The 19,447-nt window shown below is 54.7% G+C and overlaps 1 protein-coding gene across 7 annotated transcripts; it reads left to right on the top strand.

Moving 5' to 3' along the window:
* The first annotated feature begins 8,376 nt into the window (after nucleotides 1-8,376).
* Kctd17 (potassium channel tetramerization domain containing 17) lies at nucleotides 8,377-18,874 on the top strand. 7 transcript variants are annotated; one of them, XM_052161197.1, is made up of 9 exons: nucleotides 8,377-8,621; nucleotides 9,731-9,839; nucleotides 12,301-12,392; nucleotides 13,159-13,254; nucleotides 15,155-15,280; nucleotides 16,495-16,588; nucleotides 16,752-16,826; nucleotides 17,178-17,265; nucleotides 18,073-18,142. In XM_052161197.1, the coding sequence occupies exons 1-9, from the start codon at nucleotides 8,412-8,414 to the stop codon at nucleotides 18,140-18,142; spliced, it is 960 nt and encodes a 319-aa protein (XP_052017157.1). In that variant the 5' UTR covers nucleotides 8,377-8,411. The 7 variants fall into 7 exon arrangements, with proteins under 7 accessions (XP_052017157.1, XP_052017154.1, XP_052017151.1 ...); XM_052161191.1 differs by lacking the exon at nucleotides 18,073-18,142 and having other exon boundaries at nucleotides 8,384-8,621; nucleotides 16,752-18,063; XM_052161192.1 differs by lacking the exons at nucleotides 16,752-16,826; nucleotides 17,178-17,265 and having other exon boundaries at nucleotides 8,385-8,621; nucleotides 18,073-18,874.
* Nucleotides 18,875-19,447: the final 573 nt, after the last annotated feature.

Genomic DNA, 19,447 nt, shown 5'->3' on the forward strand with positions numbered 1-19,447 from the left:
CTCTCAGCCTGGAGGAAACATTGTTGCCTTCAAGTAATGCTGGAGCCTCAGAGACCCTGTCCCCAGATATTATCGCAAACTGTCACCTGTCTATAATCCTGGAGTTTCCATTTGGTTTCTGGGCTCTTCGCTTATTTGCATGTATGTGCACGCATGTGATTATGTGTATGGATTGGCATGCGTGTTGAGATCAGAAGACAACCTCTGCTGTTGCTCCTCACACACAATCCACCTTGCTTTCTGAGACAGGGCCTCTCATTGGTCAAGAACTCACCAAGTAGGCTAGACTGGCTTGGCCAGGGAGCACCAGGGATTCGCCTCTATCTCCACAGTGCTGGCAGGTCGGAGCGCATGACACCCCACCCGGCGTGTTCCACATGGGTTTATATGGGTTCTGAGGACTGAACACAATTCCTGCAAACCCTGCACTGATTGGGCTGTCTCCACAGCCCTGCTTCTGCATGATGTCAAGTGAAGTTAGCTGTGACTTGACTGGGCCCTGCAGGAAGTCTTCTATATGCAGATGAACAACACAGATCCTTTCTGGAGAAAGAAGGGTCCAGAGCTTAGGACCAGAGCCAGAGACTTCTGAGGAGGGACTGAATCTAGTGGCCTGAGGGGAGAATCTGGCCTCAAACTCTGGGAGTTTTCATTCAAAGCTGTTCATTCTAGGAAACAAAAATAAATAAATAAATAAATAAATAAATAAACAAACAAATAAATAAAAGGGCAGTAGTAGTGCACACCTTTAATCCCAGCATTTGGGAGGCAGAGGCAGGCAGATTTTTAAGTTCAAGGCCAGCCTGGACTACAGAGTGAGTTCCAGGATAGTCAGGGCTACACAGAGAAACCCTGTCTCGAGAAAAAAAAAAAATCTAATGGCACCAATGGGATGACTCAAGAGGGTGAAGGTTTGTCACAAAACTCCTGCCTTTAATCCCTGAGACTCACAAGGCAAAAAAGGGAACAAATCCTCCAGTAAGTAGTCCTCTGACCTCCACACAGGTGCTGTGGCATGCACACACACACACACACACACACATGCATGCATGCACAGGCACACACTCACACATACATGCACATAGCAACATAGAATTAAAAAAAAATATCATGAACTCAGTCTATGCGTGAACTCAAGGTTTGAGGCTTTCTGCTCCAGAGACCCAGCCTACCCATGGTCCCAGAATAGGGGCTCTGTGCACTGCTGTCTGCATTGTCCTGGCAGGGGTGAACACAGGAGTCTAGAAAGTTCTCCTTGAGCTGTCAGGACCTGGATCATCCTTCCTTGACTTTTTTCGTCCCATTCTAGAAGTGCAGGGAATTGAACTCAGGGCCTCATACCTATACTACTAAGGCAAGCCACAGACCGCTCTCTCCATCTTTTCCCTGAATGCCCTCCCAGAGACTGGGATAGCAACCTGTCAGTTATTACTAGGGCCTTGGAAGTGGCATTGCTTATTTTATGTTCTGGGAATAAACCAGGGCAAGACAGTACCAAACCATGGTGTGCTCCCAGCAGAGCAAGGATCCAGGCCCGGTGTCCTCTGAGCTCCTCCCTCTTACATCCACGGGAGAGGGAGGAGCCAACAGCTTCTAGCTGGCGCCACCAAGCGCTCTGATGGAAGCCCCTGTCTCCTGGAGGTCCTGTCTCCTGCTCTATAAAGTGGGAAGCCAGGTTGCTTCAGAAGAGAGGCCGGAGCCACAGCCGATGCTCCCTCCTTGGCCTAGGGCTTCTCAATCTTACAGGACAACTCTGCTCTTAGGGCATCCTGTATCCATGGGACACTCAGCAGTGTTTTGGGCTCTGCCCACTGATGTCAGCTGATGCCCGACTAAGACACTCCAAGGAGGAAACACTACCCCACGAGTAAAGGGTGTTTGAGAGCAGCTGTCAGGAACAGCATAGACAAAGACGCCCTCAGCCCCTCAGCCAATGTGAAGTACCCCAGTTTCACTTCTAGTTCCTGACTGAACTCCCGTCCTACCCGGCTCAGGCAAGCCTTTCTTTGTCTCCCTGGAGGTATCTGTTCTGGGAGAGACATGAGCCTTATGCCTGCCCTCCTGATGGCGGCTACCTGGTCAACTACTGGCCTGAAGCAGAGACCTTCACGCTTTGACTTCCGCATCTTTTAAGCTGGTCTCATTCCTTAAGCAATAGGAGGGATAAACTGACATAATCTACAGAGAGATACCTCAGCCTCATGCTAGACACAGTAGACATCAACTACTAGTGTTTGGGCTGTTGTTTTTCAGTATTTATTTATTTATTCATTTATTCATTTACTATTTACTTGCTTTGTATTTTTACATTTTTACACACGCACCCATGTGTGTGTTTGTGTGTGTGTATGTGTGTATGTGTGTCCTCAGAAATGCTCATTAAGCATTTCTTAAGACTTAAGTTGTGTTTCTAATTAAGATTAGAACACAACTTTTGGTACTCAGTGCTCTCCTTCCTGGTCCTGGGGATCGAATTCTGGTCACCCAACTTGGCTGAAAGCCCTTTTTTCCACTGAGCCATCTTGCCAGCCCCAATAGTGTTATTTTTAGGGTGTTTCTTAGTAGTTAGGCATGTTAAGTTTTCTCTGGCGCTGGGAGAGAGAAAATAATGAATACAAGAATTAAGTCCTTGCTTCGGGAGTTCCAAATCAAGAGAAGAAACCAAAACTATCAGAAGTTTTCCAGAGAATAAAAAGGACTGTGAAATGATCTGCTATTTTATGAAAGAAAACAAGCTCAGAGAGGTAGAGAGATTTACCTAACCTGAGAGGAGCTTAATTGGAGATGAAGCCTGCAGTCCAAGAGTCTCTCAGGACATCAGACTGCAGGTTTTTCTTTTTGTTTTTTTTTTTTAGATTTAAGGACCAAGAGAACAGAAACATGTGTGCTACATGCATGGGACATGGAAGACTGCTTCCACCGTTTTCAGGAAGGCTTGAGTGGTAAGTTTTCAGCCAGAGACTCTCAACCCTGGCCTAAACTTCAGCAAGGAAACAGTGGCTGCCCAACTGAGGTTTTTCTGTCCTAGGAAAGTCCGTGACAATCAGATACTGAGAAAACAACCTGAACCTAGCCAGCGTTTTCCAGCCATGACCCAGGACCACCTCTGAGCTCTGCCCTGCTTCTTGCTAGGCTGAACCTCCAGAATAATTGACTGCCCACTGCAGGACCCACCTCAGCCTGCGTGCTCCCCTCCCACACTGACTCTGTGGGAGCCATGGAGGAACTTGCAACACCAGCAGTGACCAGAGTTTTGTCTACTTGTCAAATATTTGCTGAGCACCCCACCAGGCTGAAGCCTTTCCCAGCACTGTCTAACCAGCTGCAGCTGAATGTTCCAATTCTCTGGACCATCGCCACCAAGGGTCAAGGGCCAAAGCACACACTGACCAGAGAGCTGACCCGTGGATCAGTGCCTTGGGCCTGGCTTCCTGTCAGTGTCTGTTGAGTCTCACTTGTACTCTCTCCAAACATCACGTGTCTTCTCACAGGTCTCTCCTCAGCAAACCCTGTGAGTCTGCATCACATGACACAACCAGAAACTTCCATTTCACCCTGGGCTTTCTCTGAAACCAAACCCCCATTCCCGAGACAGCCTTAGTGAATATCGGCTAAAATTCTAGAACATTCTAGGTAAGAACTTGGTGACATGGCTGTTAGGAACACTCAGATTTGTGAGTCTGTTCTCCCCACATACCCAGGATGTTGCTTTTACAGAGGCTCAGTACACTGTAGGTGTTCAGTGATGGTAGCCAACGTCCCCTACCTGTAAGGACACTGGGAAGTTGGAAAGTGTAATAACATCATGGCCTATTGCATAAAGTGTAAAATGAGGTCTGACAAGGCTACAGACCTCGCTACCCAGATGGCATGAATAGAGGACCATGGGCCAGGTGTGGATCTTGGACTTCTCAAACTTGTTGCTCAATAAGAATAGCTCCTGCGGCCAGGAAGCCTCGCAGCCAGGCACACATGCGCATGCGCATGCGCAAGCGCTCTCTGACCCTCCCTATCCCAGTCTCTCCACAGGTGACACAAGGATAAGCGGCAGAGCCCGCCCCCCAGGCAGGGGTGGAACTGAATGTGACATGAGGAACCAAACAAGGACTTGAAGCTACCTGGGATGTTCTGACATTCTGAACCTGGAGGCAGGGAGAACAGAATGATTGACAGCTGCTTCATCGTCTTGCTGCCTGCAGAGATGGTGCAGAGATGGTGCAAGCCGCTCCGAGGCTGGGTACCGCTGAACGGAGAAGGCTCAAGACAGGATAGCCCACCGACTGATGTGCTCAGATGATAAGCCAGGGGGTGTTCGGGGTCTCTCTTGAGGGTCACTTTAAGCGATGGCAGCCTCTCTGCCCTGGAGGGTTTAGAGTGGCCTCTCCTCCTGCCTTCCCTTCCAACCCCAGCAGGGAGTGTGAGTAGAAGGATGGTCCATCCATGGCTAATGAAGCATCCTTTGGCTCAAGCACCAATCTTTATAGAACAGCTGGCTGGCTTCATAGAAGCCGGTAGTCCCCAGATTCTGTGTAGGTAGCACAGTGAGAGTCCATCTCCAGTCCTTGCATCCTGACTGACTGCTCCCTCACAGCCACTGTCCATCTCATCTTATAGGTGAGGAAATAAGGTTCAGAGGGTATAAGACCTTTCCAAGGCCACCCATCAGTCAAGCCACAACGCTGGGCTGCTGGTTGGCTTCCTTGTCTGGGAGACTGCAAGCTTGTACTCCGCTCTGACCTCTCATTTTCCAGCTGACTCAGGTCCTATGTATGGCAAAGCATCAGATGAGCCTGCAGGGGGCAGTGCAGCCAGCTAGCAGCTAAGAGTTGACTGTCTTTAGGCTTAGCCACCATCCTGGAAAAATGTTAAGAATGTTGGGTGTTTCCCAGTTATCTTCTGAGAAAGCACCAAAAAACCCCAAGCGTAGAAACAAATCACAAAGAAATGCCAATGGGCTGATAAGGTTAGGCTGCCTGGATTCTGGGTTTTATCCAACTCTCTCAAACCTACCTTCCCTGAGGCAAGCACACCCTCCTGGAAGACCAGGGCCACCTCTGACTTCAGTCTTAGCACCCAGTAGGTGAGTCCAGTAACACATGAAAGCTATTTGGAGAGGACTGAGGGTTTTTCCATAGCCGGATGAACCTCCTTCTAGGCCCCACTTTCCCACCCAAAAAGGGTCAGACCAGAGCCCAGATGGGCACAGGAAGGACTATGGCAGCAGCTGTCGGCTGTTTAGGGGGCCTTGGAACTTGGTACTGGCTCTGAGGGTGTCACTTCGAGTGGGTTGTGGTTTGGATGTGAAGTGTTCCCTAACCAGCTCATATGTGGAAACTTGGTCCCCAGCTGGTGGCATTATTGGAGATGATTAGCACATGAGGCCATTCCCCCCCCCCCCCCCCGAGAGACAGGGTTTCTCTGTGTGTGTAGCCCTGGCTGTCCTGGAACTCACTCTGTAGACCAGGTTGGCCTCGAACTCAGAAATCCGCCTGCTTCTGCCTCCCAGAGTGCTGGGATTACAGGCGTCCGCCACCACTGCCCAGCAGAACCACCACTGCCCGGCAGAGCCATTAATTTTATCAGTGAATTATATTAGCTCCATTGGAACTGATGAGTTCCAAGCTGAGTGGGCTACTCAGAGGAGGGACCTAGATGGAGGGGGCTATAACTGTGCGGCACGCCACCGAACATAGAACTTGTCCCTGGATTCTGTTTCTCTGCCTCTGTGCCTGTCTCTGTCTGTCTCTGTCTCATCTATCTATCTTCCCCCCCCCCTCCTCTCTTCCTTTACTGCCATGAGGCAAGCAGACCCTATGTTCAATCCTCAGTAGTGCACCCCACCATAAAGGGGAAACTAAAATAAACCACGGAAACTTAGTAACATAATAACACCTTCTTCTTTCGTTATTGTGCTCAGGTTATTTTGTCCCGGTAATGAAACAATAACAAAGGGGAGAACTGTAGGTGTCTGAGGAGGAGGAGTTGTGCTGTCTGGGGTAGGGGTTCTGAAAGGAGAATGAAGAGAATTTGAGGCAAGCCTTCTTTATTCTGCGTCAAGGTAGTGGCCCCGCCTCCATCTGTGCTGGGCTCGGATTGGCCTGCTTGGACCACTGTGCTGCACTGAGATCTCCTCACCTGTGGTGTGGCCTTAGGAGAAAAGCATGGAGACGAGACGTAGGATCCATATTTTAGAGTCCTAGAATGATGACAGCCCATGTGTAGGTACCACTTGAACCAGGAAAAGCTCTCCGTGAACAGTACCTGCTGTCTGGTGGCTGCTGTCATCATCCTTGTCGTGACCAAGAGCATCGCGGTCTGGAGAACACGGTGGTTAATGAACTTATCTCTGATGGATGCTTTTGGTGTCTATGGCCAGGTTCAATCAATAAACAAGGGCCCTGACTGGAGGACATCACAGAAAATAAGTGCAGCCCGAAGGAGGAAGACCTGATCTCCATCCTTGCAAGGGGTCTGCCTCTCCTCCTCCCCAGTGATGGCACAGCTTGGCATAGTTTAGAATCACCTGTGAAGAGAGCTAATGAAGAATTGTCTAAATTGGGTTGGTCTGTGGGCATGTCTGTAGGAGATTTTGTCTTGATGACATTAGTTGATGTGGGAAGGCCCAGCCCACTGTGGGCCACACCATTCCCTAGGCTTGGGTCCAGGACTGTGTAAGAGTGGAGAAAGCGAGCGTACATTTGTTCTCTCTCTGCCCACGGTTGTGGATGTGGCTAGCTGCCTCAAGGTCCTGTAACCTAGACTTCCCTATAACAAAGGGCTATGGATTTATGAGTCCAATAAGCCATTTTGTTCCTACATTAGCTTTTGGCAGGATGTTAATATTACATCAACAGAAAGCGAAACTAGGCCATCCTTAAGTCAGGTCTTTTTGTACCTGCTGTGTTGTCCTAAAAGGAACAACTGTCCCCAGGAGCTCACTGAAGAGTGAGGTAAGAACAGTAGTGACCATGTCCCTCAACAGGCTCCCCGCCTTTTCCCTTCCCATCCATTCTCCCATCCCAGCAGTCACCTTGAATGCCAACACTACAGTGACCATCCTCAAAGCCCACCCCAAGCCCATTCCTCCTTTGCTGAGAGCCTTGGTGTCTCCCCAGTTCTGCACACCCCACACTCCCCACAAGGAGAGGCAGCTGGGGAGGGGGTTGTCTCAGCATCATGGGGGAAGGGCTATTCTAGAACTCCCCTCCCCCATCTTGCAGAGCTGACCTGTGCCAGCTACCAGGTGTCTCACCCCAAGCTTCAGTTCAAGAAGAGATGGAAGCCAAGCAGCCCCAGGGAATCCAGTATCTGAGCTTCGCCTTCTGGACGTCCACCCCTTAAGCAGACTCTGTATCATTTAGACTAGCCCACGACTGGCATCCAGAACACACTGGCTTCTGCCCCTCCAGACTTTGTTTTTTTCTTGATCGATCCCTCTCCTCTCTCCATCCTCACAGACCAGTGACCACTGTGACCTGGCCCACAAGCCCTGTCAGCAGGGAGTGTCTTTACATCCCTCTCATCCCCCTAAGCCTTGCTGTCCAACTCCAGCACTGGGAAAGGAGTCGCTATGTCTGCTTCTGCTTGCCCTTGGGATGTGGGCAGCTGAGAGGTACAAGGGGCCGGGTGGAGGAGGCCTGGGCTTACTGTGGGATCCCTGGCCTGGTCCTTGACAACCCTGGGAGAAGCACAGGAGACAGACTAGACTCTGGTATGGAATCTGCCCCACAATCCCTTTACTTCTGTGACCACATCTGTGCCACAGTTTTGGTGATATGAATCCTGCAGGGCTGAAGGAAACTTAAAGGAGTCGTGTGTATGCTCACATAGCTTCTGGCAAACGGAAATGTTCAGCCAGCCCTAAACCCAACTACATGCCCTCAAAGAATTTAGGAAAAGGTTTCAAGGTGACCGGCTCTCATCCCTGTGATCTTCACCACAGGCAGGACAAGAAGAAATTCTGCTTCTGTGGCTCAGGCACGCATATGCACACACACTCATGCTCACACACAGGCATGAGTGCCTATTCTTAAAAGTAGGTTCAGGTAAATATAGGAATTTCTGGAGGAAGAAAGTTCTTCTCAGGTCAGGTATTCTTCAGCTGCCCCCCCTCCTCCCTCCCTCACCCCCCCCCCCCCCGCAACCCCTATCTCCCCACCCCCGGTACGAAGCAGAACAAATGGAGGGAATAGTCAGTCGAGGGAATCACTGTTTGCGCAGGGTCCTAGCCTTCGGCAAACCAAGCAGTCTGGCCACACACAAATGATAGATCGCCAAGAAAGGCAATGTGGGGCGGGACATGCTGTCCGAGCCACACCAGGACAAGCGCAGAGCATCCCAGTCCTGGCTCCAGACTACAGCTCCCGGCATGCCCCGCACCTGGTACTCGCCCGCGGCGTGCGGAGGGAAGGATGCAGACTCCGCGGCCGGCGATGAGGATGGAGGCCGGGGAGGCAGCGCCACCGGTGGGGGCGGGCGGCTGCCCCGGGGGCGGCTGGGGCAAGTGGGTGCGGCTGAACGTTGGGGGTACGGTGTTCCTGACCACCCGCCAGACGCTGTGCCGGGAGCAGAAGTCCTTCCTTAGCCGCCTGTGCCAGGGCGAAGAGCTGCAATCAGACAGGGTGAGCCCTGAGCCCGCGGACAGGGGGGTGGGAGGTGGGGTGTCCTGGCACCGTGCTCCCGGGCCGTCCGGCCTGCGCGTCCCTCGGCCTCTGGCTTTTCTAGGATTCTGAGGCGGGGAGCCGAGGCAGGAAGAGGGGGAGGAAGCGGAGCCGAGAGGAATAGCTATACCCATTGCCGTGGCAACGGGACAGCACAGGCCGCAGCCATTTGGAGCTTTGGAGCTCTGCCCTGGATCCCGGACGCTTCCTTACTTTGGAGCGCTGGGGAGGGACCCACAAACCGGGCCTGCCTTACTGCCCTGGCTGACTCTTGAAGGAGTTGATGCGGCTGCTTCTCCCCGCCCTTGGGGTGTGGGCAGCTGAAGGGTGCAAGGAACTGGGTGGAGGAGGCCTGGGTGTCTTGGAGCTGGGCTTAATGTGGGGAAGAGCGCTGGCTTTGGAGATACCACTTGTGGGCTCACCCTGCTCTCCTGCCAACTCCCCAGTGACCTGGGAGGAATTGGGAGGAGAGGGGAACTTCCCTGCTCTCTGACTTTGGCCTTCGCATGTGCTCTGGAGTTGGCTGGTCAAAGTCCTCTGTCCCCCATTCTGTGTCCCTGTTACACTGTGCCCTTGGGTGAGTCCCCTGCTTCTCAATATCTCAGTCTTCTGTGCTGGGTTGTCCAGATGCCAGTCCTGCCTCCCTGCAGGCTGCAAGTGTCCAATCAGAGTGCAGCCTTTTTGGAAACTTGCAAACATCTAGTGGATAGTGGGGTTGGCTGGGGGGACAGCCTCCAAGAGGGAAACTTTCCTAAGAGGGGAAGTTCACTGGGTCCTGTGCTGAGTGAGGTAGGGGCCACTCAGAAATCCCATCACCCTCTCTGCTCACATCTAATCCTCTGATTAGGGGGGAAGATGCTCCAGAGGCCGGATGATTGGCTCAAGGTCACACAACCTGGAAAAGGCAGAGGCAGGGTTGGAACCCAGATCCTTAACTGCTCCAGCTCTCTTGGCTTCCTCCCTCCCTGTAGTCATTTTCTAGCCTGTGGTGACTTGAGCTTATTTGGGGGTTTGGGGGAGGGCTGGCTTGGGGAAGTTTGCACACCCCTCACTTCTCATCTCCTCCTCAGGATGAGACCGGGGCCTACCTCATTGACCGGGACCCCACTTACTTCGGGCCCATATTGAATTTCCTCAGGCATGGCAAATTGGTGCTGGACAAGGACATGGCTGAGGAGGGTGAGTTGGCACCTGGCACTGGTCCGGGTCTCTCTACAGCCTACCAGAGCCTTCAGGGGAGGCCTAAAGCTCTTCTTGAAGCCAGGACACCATCTACATTTCCCCATTATTTTCTGCCTGTCTTAAGAGTGGAGTCCCATCCGCCAGGAGCCAGCAAGGTCCGGAAACATCTGTTGCCTTTGGGAATGAATGACCTTTCTCCCTGGCCTTCTGGCAAGCCAGGTGTAGCCTGTGATGCTCCCGGCTGGATAGGGGAAGAGTTGGGTCATCCTTCTCTGCCTTACTCTGTGTCTCCCAAGCAGGGGCTTGCCATCAGCCGGTAGGCAAAGCTCGTGGTGCTCCCTGAAAGCTGTCAGCCTCTACGGCCCAGTGGCTTGTGGAGAGGTGGGGTGTTCTTCCTGGTTGGTAGAAGTTCGATCTTTCCCAAACCTCTGGAGGCTCATATCTGGGCCCAGCTGATGTGGAAGTGAGGTGGAAAATGGATCAGAGCAGGGACCGCAGTCACCCCCTAAACCAGTTCTCCTCAGGACCCTTGACTGAGCTCTGGATCAGGTCAGGCCGGCTCAGACATGTCAGTTTTCTTTTAGTCTCTCTTGGTGTCTACAAAATAGCCGGCATCCTGACCCACATTCAGAAGAGTGTGTGTTGGGACAGATGGGTCCTGTGTACTTGGGGGTTCTTTACGCAGCCCTCGCTCTAGGCCATGGTCTTCTCTGACTGACCCCGATAGAGGACGGTGATCCGAAGGCTCCCCAAAGGACATCATGTTCAGAGCCTACTGTAGGTAGCTAGCTCTGCGTAGTCTACTGATAGCTGCCTAGCAGTCCAAGGGGAGCAGATCACGTGGGTGGGGCCTGGGCTCAGGAGCAGGTCCCTCTGGGAGGCTTACACTCCAGCAGCATCACACTCAATACCTGTTTACAGGTTCTAGCTCTTCAATGCCCTGGTGCTCTCATATCCTTAGATGCGGTGCAGGAGGATCTGGAGGGACGGCGGGAGTTCAGGAGGAGGCAGTGCAAATGTCAGTTTAACGCCCCTGAGATTGTGAAGTGTAGAAACAGTTATGCCCAACTCAGTAAGCAGTGGAGAGGTAGAAGGAAGTTACTCACAGCACAGAGCTGGCCTAGCAGTGGTCCTTGCCCACTGTCCCTTGAGGCAGGTACTGGTTGAGCACTAGTAGAGATCAGAATGACTCCTCCAGAACCAGTTTCAGCTGCTGTAAGGAAGTTCAGGGGACTCTAACAACAGCCACCAGTCCCTGCTCTGCAGGCTGTGACTCAAGGTCAGCGTGCTAGCATGGCGACGGCTGGCCTGACCCTTTCCCCTGCTGACAACTGCCCACTTGCGTGTTTCATGCAGGCAGGGAGCCATTGGCTGTCAGCCTTTCTGTCAGACCGCTCACTTCCTCGGGCATCCGTCCTCATGACTCTTTACCTCCAGCAGGGCAGAGTCCCTCCATCATGTGGTAGTTAGGTTTCAAAGGTTAAGTTCTGAGAGGACATACACACTCTGTGATGGTCCCTGACCCCATCCCGGGTCACCGTGGGAAGCAGGATGGCTGGCTTGGTCTCTCAGATCAGTCTGTAACACACAGACAGTGACACCCACTGCCCCGTGTTCCAGGACCTCTGATGGACCCACAGGGGCTTTATGTACCGACAGCTCAGAGTGGTAGCTGGAGGTACACAGAAGCTTCCTTCTACTGAGGGGTCCCAGGCTCTGAAGGTAGAGCTTGCCTTATTTCAGTGGCTTACTGACCATGTGACCTTGGGCCAGCTGTTTCCTGTCTCTTAGACTCAGTTTCCCCAGTTGTTCAGTGGACAGAAGGAAGGAATTCACTTCTAGTTCTAACAAGCACCATGAAGAATGTGATGCTCCCAGCACAGGCCTGGCACTTAGCATGTGTTCAATAAACGAGGACACACAGTGGGTAGCCTCAGCCCTCTCTGGAGTATTCTAGGGCAGTCCCAGTAAGCCTTCTCTCTTGATGCCCAAAATGGCTCCAGGTTGTGAACTAGTGGGCATAACAAGTAGTCCTGGATCACACGCTCATGCAAACAGGGTTGACTGAGGAGTCACATCTCAGCCTTTTATGTGGAGACCAAGGGGGACAAAATGTTCTTTTTGCTTGTTTAGGTCTCATATAGCCCAGGCTGGCCTCAAACTCCTTATATAACCAAGGATGTCCTTGAACTTTTGGTACTCTTGCTTCTACCTCCCAAGTGCTAGGATTACACGTGTTCGCCACACTCATGGTTTGTATGGTGCTGGGCATCGAACCCAGGGCTTTGTGAATGCTAGTCAGCCCCTCCCCTCCTGGGCAAATCCCTAGACTTAAAATGTTACCTCTTTCCTGACTCTTGAACTCATGGATCCTACGTCCAGAGCAGGAAGTAGGTCTGGGGACAAGGAGAACAGGGTCTGGGGACAGTAAAGGTGACTGGACTGTTCTGTGCCCCAGGGGTCCTGGAGGAAGCTGAGTTCTACAACATCGGTCCTCTGATTCGAATCATCAAAGACAGGATGGAGGAGAAAGACTACACAGTGACCCAGGTTTGGAGAGAGGAAGCGGGGGCCAGTGGAGGGAGGGGGAGGGGAATGATGGGAGAGGGAGAGGCTGAGCTGCCTGACCAGGGAGGCCTCCCAGACTGCCCAGCACAGCCCCAGCCTGGATATACACTGCTAGGGTTCTACCCGTGCCTGGCTTCTGGGGCATGTGACCAAGGGTTATCATGCCCTTGTTTTCCTCTATGAAAGCAGAGATGCTCAGAGTTGCCTAGCTACCCATGCTCACAGAGGATATCAGTAGCAGCCCAGCCCCCTCCCACACCTCCAGCCACACAGGATGAGTAAATGTCCACTTCACAAAGTCAGACAGTCCCTGAGTAGACCCACAAACTTTCGGGGTTAGCATTTCAGAGCTCAGACCCCAGGCCTTTGGGGGACAAGGTGAGACATCGCCTCCCAGCCACGGGGACTAAGGAGGTGAGGGCCTGACTCCACCAGTAACCCAGGAAGAACATCTCCTGTCTTCTGTCTTATATCACCCATATTCTACACGTGGCTCTGCCACCCTTGAACCGGTGACCCTAGGCAAGTCCCTGAACCTCTCTGAGAGTCTCAGTATAAATGTCTGTAATTCATAAGGGTCTCCCATGCTGCATGGGAAGCATCTGGCACATAGTAGGGCTTCAGAGCACAGCTCCCCCCTTTCCCATCTACCTTTCCTGCCCTCTGTCTAAGGTTATGCGCTGGGGAGGGAGCAGCTGAGTGACTGGTGCCCTTAGAAGTGCCCTCCATGTTTGTGTTTTACCCACAGGTGCCACCCAAGCATGTGTACCGCGTGCTACAGTGCCAGGAGGAGGAGCTCACACAGATGGTCTCCACCATGTCCGACGGCTGGCGCTTCGAGCAGGTGAGCTGGGGACGAGGACACCCTAACTAAGTCTGTCCTCTCCAGCCGCCAGTCCTCTCCAAGCTCCATGCTGTTCTTAGACGGGACTAAGCAAGGCTACAAAAGTATCTGCTGGGCACAGGTGGGCTGGGAAGGAGCGAGGCAGGGGATCCTCGCCACTGGGCATCCTGGTCACAGCAGCCAGTCTCTGGTCCTCAGGGGCAGCTCAGGTGCAGGAGACCAGAATCACTGAGTTAAGTAGAATCCCTGTGTCTTAGTCAGGGTTACTATTCCTACACAAAACATCATGACCAAGAAGGAAGCTGGGGAGGAAAAGGTTTATTCAGCTTACACTTCCACACTGCTGTTCATCACCAAAGGAAGTCAGGACTGGAACTCAAGCAGGTCAGGAAGCAGGAGCTGATGCAGAGGCCATGGAGGGATGGTTCTTACTGGCTTGCTTCCCATGGCTTGCTCAGCTTGCTCTCTTATAGAACCCAGGACTACCATCCCAGGGATGGCACCACCCACAAGGGACCCTTCCCCTTGATCACCAACTGAGAAAATGCCCCACAGCTGGATCTCATGGAGGCACTTCCCCAAGTGAAGCTCCTTTCTCTGTGATAACTCCAGCCTTTGTCAGGTTGACCCACAAAACCAGTCAGTACACCCTATCATGACCTCCATGGTCTCATGACACACATGCACAATGATTAGCTTTTCCCTTTCCTGGAAGCCCCAGGTGGTGGCTCCCCATGTGACCAGCAGTGCCTCTAGGTCATATGTAGGTCACCTTGGGAGAGTCCTGTTATCAGCCACACAGCTATGCTTTGCCTCTTGGGATGCTAGGGGGGCACTGAGCCCCAAAATGAACCCAAGTTCTAAACAGTTTTGAGAGGAAGAGAAGAGTTGAACAGGGCCCCTCCCCTATGGCCTGGCCTACCAACTTCCTCTGCATGGAAACTGGAGAAGGCTGGCCTTCCGGGATAGCCACCAGGAGGAAGAGCAGCCAGCCGGCTGGGACTGATGGGAGGGCACCTCTCTTCCAGCCCTGCTCTTGTCAATCCTACTTGAGCAAGCCAGCTCCTCCCCCAGCCTCTGCAGCCTGGGGTGTGAGCTCCTCCTTTGCTCAGCCTTTGTGACAGTGAGAAGAGCCACCAGGAAAGGCTCATTCATTGGCACAAGGGTCACCCCCACAGCCCAGGCTTGGAGTCAGGAAGTCAGTCAGTGTCACCCTCAGCTTCCTAGGACTCCAGGGAGGAGGTGGCACTTGCCACTCTGATAGTCTGCTGTCTCTCCTGCCCTCTGCTGGCGGAGGGAGGGTAATGTTTTTCGTGGCCTGCTGAGTTGGTCCCAAGAACTTTGGTCCCTTCACGTTTTCTTTGTTTGTTTTGTTTTTGTCAGAAGGGCCATACGAAGGAGACCTTTGATCTTAGGAGAGAGAGATGGTAGGGGGTGGAGAGACAGACAGACAGCCGTGGGGGGGGGGGTTGGAGAGAGAGAGATGGAAAGAGAGCTGGGCAGTTGCTCTTGGAGACTAGGCCAGCAGGTCAGGGGTCACCAGTCTGGGCCCTGTAGCCTCAGGAGTTGGCTGTCTTTTCTGAAAAGGAAAGGAATATTCCATAGGCTCTACTCGGCCACCCGAGCCTGCAAGCCTTGCCCTAAAGCTACTGCAAGCAGTGTCTGAGTGACGTGGGCCCCACTTGCTTCAGGAACCAGCACCCAGTTGTAGGGTACAGTTGGGGTGCTATTACCCTCTGTTTTGGGGTCAGGTCCCAACGTGCTGTGGGGACCAAGGGCCCTGCCTTCCTATGCTCTGTGCCTCTGGGAAACCAGGAGCTTCCCGCACAGACTGGTGCCTGGTGTCTCTCCTGCCCCCTGCCCCACCCTTTACCCCTGTCCTCTTGGTGTCTCCCTCCAGCTGGTGAACATCGGCTCCTCCTACAACTACGGCAGCGAGGACCAGGCCGAGTTCCTGTGTGTGGTGTCTAAGGAGCTCCACAGCTGCCCACACGGCCTGAGCTCAGAGTCCACTCGCAAGACCAAGGTGAGTCCCTGCCCTGCATGGGGAAGGCGCCCCTCCCCCATCCTGCTGCTTCCTCCTCCCTCCTGCCGCACCCACATAACACTCATGGTCATGGTCACAGCCAACGCCATCCATCCCATGCCACTACGGTCCAGTCAGCTCATACCCTTGGCCCAGGCTGGGGAGCAGTCAGGCAGGACCATTGCAAGGCCCCAGACAGAGTGGGCCTGATGCCCCTTATTCATCGTGAGGTATCATAAAAGGGCCTCATGGGCAGCTGCTAAGGCACGAGGTAGAACACACCGAAGTGGGAGCCAGGTGTGGCATGCTGCTGTCTATGACCTCTGGCAAGTCTCTCTTCTCACATCTTTGCCGGATTCTCTGTGAAGGGAGCAGTGGTGGGTCATGGGCTCTGGGGATTCCAGGCTGGAACTCCTGGGTTCCATCTGCTGCTTTATTTCCCAGGGTCTGGTGACCCCCTGGTGACCCATCAGGTCACCCATCAGCCTAGGTCAGGATATCCTAGCCTTCCCCAGGACTTTTGGGTAGCCTGCCTGAAGGGTTTCGGGAACCCTGTGGGCTCTGGCCTAGGCAGCCAGTTTCCAAGAGCACACCATTGACCGGCAGCCTGTGGGAAGGAATGCAGTAGGGTCCTGCCCTCTTGAGCCTGAGGTAGGGCCCTCACGTTAGGTATGATTCAGGCTGGGAAGGCGGGAGCTATGCCCATGTACTGGAGTCGTAGGAACTCTGGCTTCCCGTGTGTTCCCCGTGCCAGTGGCTGGCTCCTCCCTGCCAGAGTGCAGGGTACCCTGCTGCACTGACCTCCCCTCCCCCCAGCCCCCCACCCTCGTGTCACCAACCTGGCCCAGGCTGCCAGACACTGTTGCTGGCATCTAGATCTGGCTGGTGACTGCCTTGGGACAACCTTGGGTTCCTGCTCTGGATCCATCCTTCCAAAGTAAGGCCTTCCCAGGAGCCCGCGGGCTCCTCTTCCAGCCCTCCCCGTAGCCTCGCTGGGCTCTATAAACAGCAGCCTGCCTGGGCTCCGAGCCTCCCCTCTGGGCTAGGGAAGACCCACCAGCTGCTTTGGCTGCAGCCCTCCCTCTCCCAGAGGTCCCTTTCGTCACGCCTGCCCCTCGGTCCTGAGGTCGGGGTCCCTGCGGACAGCCGCCCGCGGCCCCGCCCCCTCGTCAGTGTCTCCACTCTCTCTTCCCTGGCCCGCGGCGGGTGCACAGAGCACGGACGAGCAGCTGGAGGAGCAGCGGCGGCAGGAGGTGGAGGAGGTGGAGGTGGCCCAGGTGCAGGTGGAGGCGGATGCCCAGGAGAAAGGTGCAGCCCGCCCCCAAGAGGACGATTGCTAATGACAGCCCGGGCCTCCCGCCCTCTCCCTGCTGGAGCAGCTGCCGCCGGGAACTGCGGGGGCGGGCCACCAGGGTTAGCTCAGCGCCTGGCGCCTCGCCCATAACCATCCCTCTCTCACTTTCTCTTGCAGCCCTGTCATCTCAGGATCCCGCTAACCTTTTCTCCCTCCCACCACCGCCTCCTCCTCCTCCGCTTCCTGCTGGAGGTCCTGCTTCATCTTCATCCACCTCCTCTTCCTCCTGGATCTCATCTGCACCCTGCCTCTTCCCTCTCTGCCCCTGCCCAGGTTTCCTCTCCGCCTGCTCCCGTCTCCACCCTGGGGCTGCCCTAGTCCCAGTCTCCCGAGCCCTGTCCCCAGGCCCCCTCGCCCTGCATCCCCAAGCATCCTGCCTGCCGCCTCCTTCGCCCCTTCCGGCCCCTCCTGCCTCCTGGCCTGGGGAGGAGGGGCGTGGCCGCATCTGCTCTTTGTCCTCCAACCCTGCAGAGCACCTCTGAGGCTGGCCTTGGCCGCAGGCCCCACTCTTCCCACCTGCCTCCTCACGTTTCCTCCTTGCAGGTCCCTGTCCGCACCCTCCCAGACCCAAGCCTGAGCTTGCAGTGAGAGCTCCTCGGCCCCGCGCCCGCCCCCAGAGCTGCCGCCCCTGGTTTGTAGCCTGGCAGAGCTGGCGGGAGGGGCGGAAGCAAGGAGGGTGCTCATATTTTTATCTTTGGACTCGAGCCGATTTTTGGCTGATTCTCTCCACCCACCAAAGTCTCACAACTTATCTGGTCCTTGGGGTGAGGCCCAGAGAACTGACAGAGTCCAGAGGTGGAGACTCTCACACTCAGCACTGGAGCCAGGCTGGGGAGGGGAGGACCAGCCGCGGGCCTCTGCCACACCCCGCATGTTTAGAAGCTCCTGCAGCACTGCATGTGGGTACTGTGTCCCCCTAGTTCTGTGGAGTGGGTGGACAGGCCATGTGTGGTGTCCCTTGGCTGAGGAGCTGGCAGGAGCCTGCCAAGGATTGTAGTGTGGCAGGAAAAACATCTGCTCTCTGACTGGCTGACCATAGCCTTCAGACAGCCTCAGCTCCCTGTGTGACCTTGGGCAAGTCACCGCCTCTCTCTGGGCCACAGTTGGATTCTAAGATGGGGGTGGACAGCTGTTTCCAGTGTCCCCTTTTTACCTGGGACAGCAGTGATCTGCCGCCCATCCCTGCCCTGCCACCAGGCTGCCACCACCAGCTTCTCCCCTCCTCCGTTCTGACTCCACCTCCTTTGGGCCGCAGCCCCACCCCCCTCCAGAGCCAGCCTGGGACTCACTTGCCTTTTTCTCTCCCTCTCTCCCTCCCTCCCCCCACTCTCCCCAACTTTCCTGTCCTGGCATTACCCTGTCCTCACCCCCACCCCCCACCCCTGGATTTCTGACCCCCTTTCCTCTCCCTCTGTCCCCCCCCCCTCTTATTTTCTAGCTATTACAAGCCAGAGGCACCCGGATGTGAGCCCCCAGATCACCTCCAGGGACTTGGGGTTCCGATCTGAAATCCTTTATTTTTGTACCACGGGGTGGGCCCCTGGCCTGAGGAGGAAGACATGCCCTCCACCCTGGCCATGCTGCCTGCATCTGCTGGGCTGAGACTCACTCCTGCCTTGGGGCCGGGCCTGGGGCCCTCTGGGACCTCGGAAGGCCTGAGCTGGGGCCCTGGGGTCTCCAGGCAGAGTCGCCATGGCCAAACTGTGGCACTGCCCACCCCCATATCTCCCAGGCCCCTTTGTCCCCTACCCTGGGCGCCCTTGCTGCATGGCGCATACACCCTGTCCCAGCCCAGACAGTGTACCTCCTGGAGCCTCAGCCTCCGTGGCACCGTAGGGTCACCCTCTCCTCCCACCTACCTCACAGGGTTGTTGTGAGAATCAGGGAGGATCACGGGGTTCCTGGAAGCCCTGAGCATGTTGGGGCTGCAATCATTACCTTCTGAGGGGAGGGATGCTAGCCCAGCCCCCGTAAGGGACACTGTGGTCTCAGATGCTGGTGGGTACAATGTGAAGACTTAGCCAGGCAGGACAGAAGGTCCGGGATTGATGGCACCTCGGCCACCCCTCTGTGCCACCGTGTGTTCAGCAGTGTCAGTCACCAGGCCATCCAGGAACTTGGGATGGGGAAGGGGACAGGTGTAGCGGGCTGGGCTGCCCCGCCCGTGTCTTGAACCCCCAGGATGGGCACATGTCTGTCAACTGCGTCTCGCCCGCCATGAAATAAACCTGAACAAACAGGCTCGGCCTGGCTGCCTCCCTTTGCCTCTGGCCAACTTCCGGGAACAGGGCTACACTTTAGGCGAGGGAGACCCACTCAAGGGCCTCCTTTCTGAAGTCCCCCTAATCCCTCGCCGTTGTCTCTTTCCCTCAGAGGATATGACTGAGTCCTGGGCTCAGGAGTCGGAGTTAAGGGTAGCAATTTCTGAGGGTCCCTACCCCCAGCAGTGATATGATAAGGCCACTGGGGCACCCTCCTGCCAGCTCCAGGTGTGGAAATGTCATCACAACCATAAGGACACAGTTTCTAAAGGTGAGCTTAACTCTTCCAGACAGCTTTTGGAAGCCAGCTGGAGGCCTGTTCAAAGATGGCGTCCTCCCTCCTCCCCTGTTTTAAGATTAATAGACACTAGGTGGGACCCCGAATTTTAGCAGAGATCCCTAGGGCTAGGAATTCAGGGAGACTGTTCTATGACCTTTTCATGACTTATCCACAGGTCCAGGGGCTCCACTGCCTTCCTGAGCCCTCCCGCTGCTTCCAGTCCCCCCCCCCCCCCACTCCCCACTCCTTGCCAGTTCCAGAGCTCAGTGCAC

The sequence above is a fragment of the Apodemus sylvaticus genome, chromosome 17, assembly GCF_947179515.1.
Source record: "Apodemus sylvaticus chromosome 17, mApoSyl1.1, whole genome shotgun sequence".
NCBI classification, from domain to species: Eukaryota; Metazoa; Chordata; class Mammalia; order Rodentia; family Muridae; genus Apodemus; species Apodemus sylvaticus.

Bases quoted from the DNA above. Each gene is read 5' to 3' on its own strand.
- Kctd17 (XM_052161191.1), top strand. From the start codon at position 8,412: ATGCAGACTCCGCGGCCGGCGATGAGGATGGAGGCCGGGGAGGCAGCG. The intron at 8,622-9,730 runs GTGAGCCCTGAG...TCTCCTCCTCAG, and splicing joins AAGAGCTGCAATCAGACAGG to GATGAGACCGGGGCCTACCT. The intron at 13,255-15,154 runs GTGAGCTGGGGA...GTCTCCCTCCAG, and splicing joins ACGGCTGGCGCTTCGAGCAG to CTGGTGAACATCGGCTCCTC.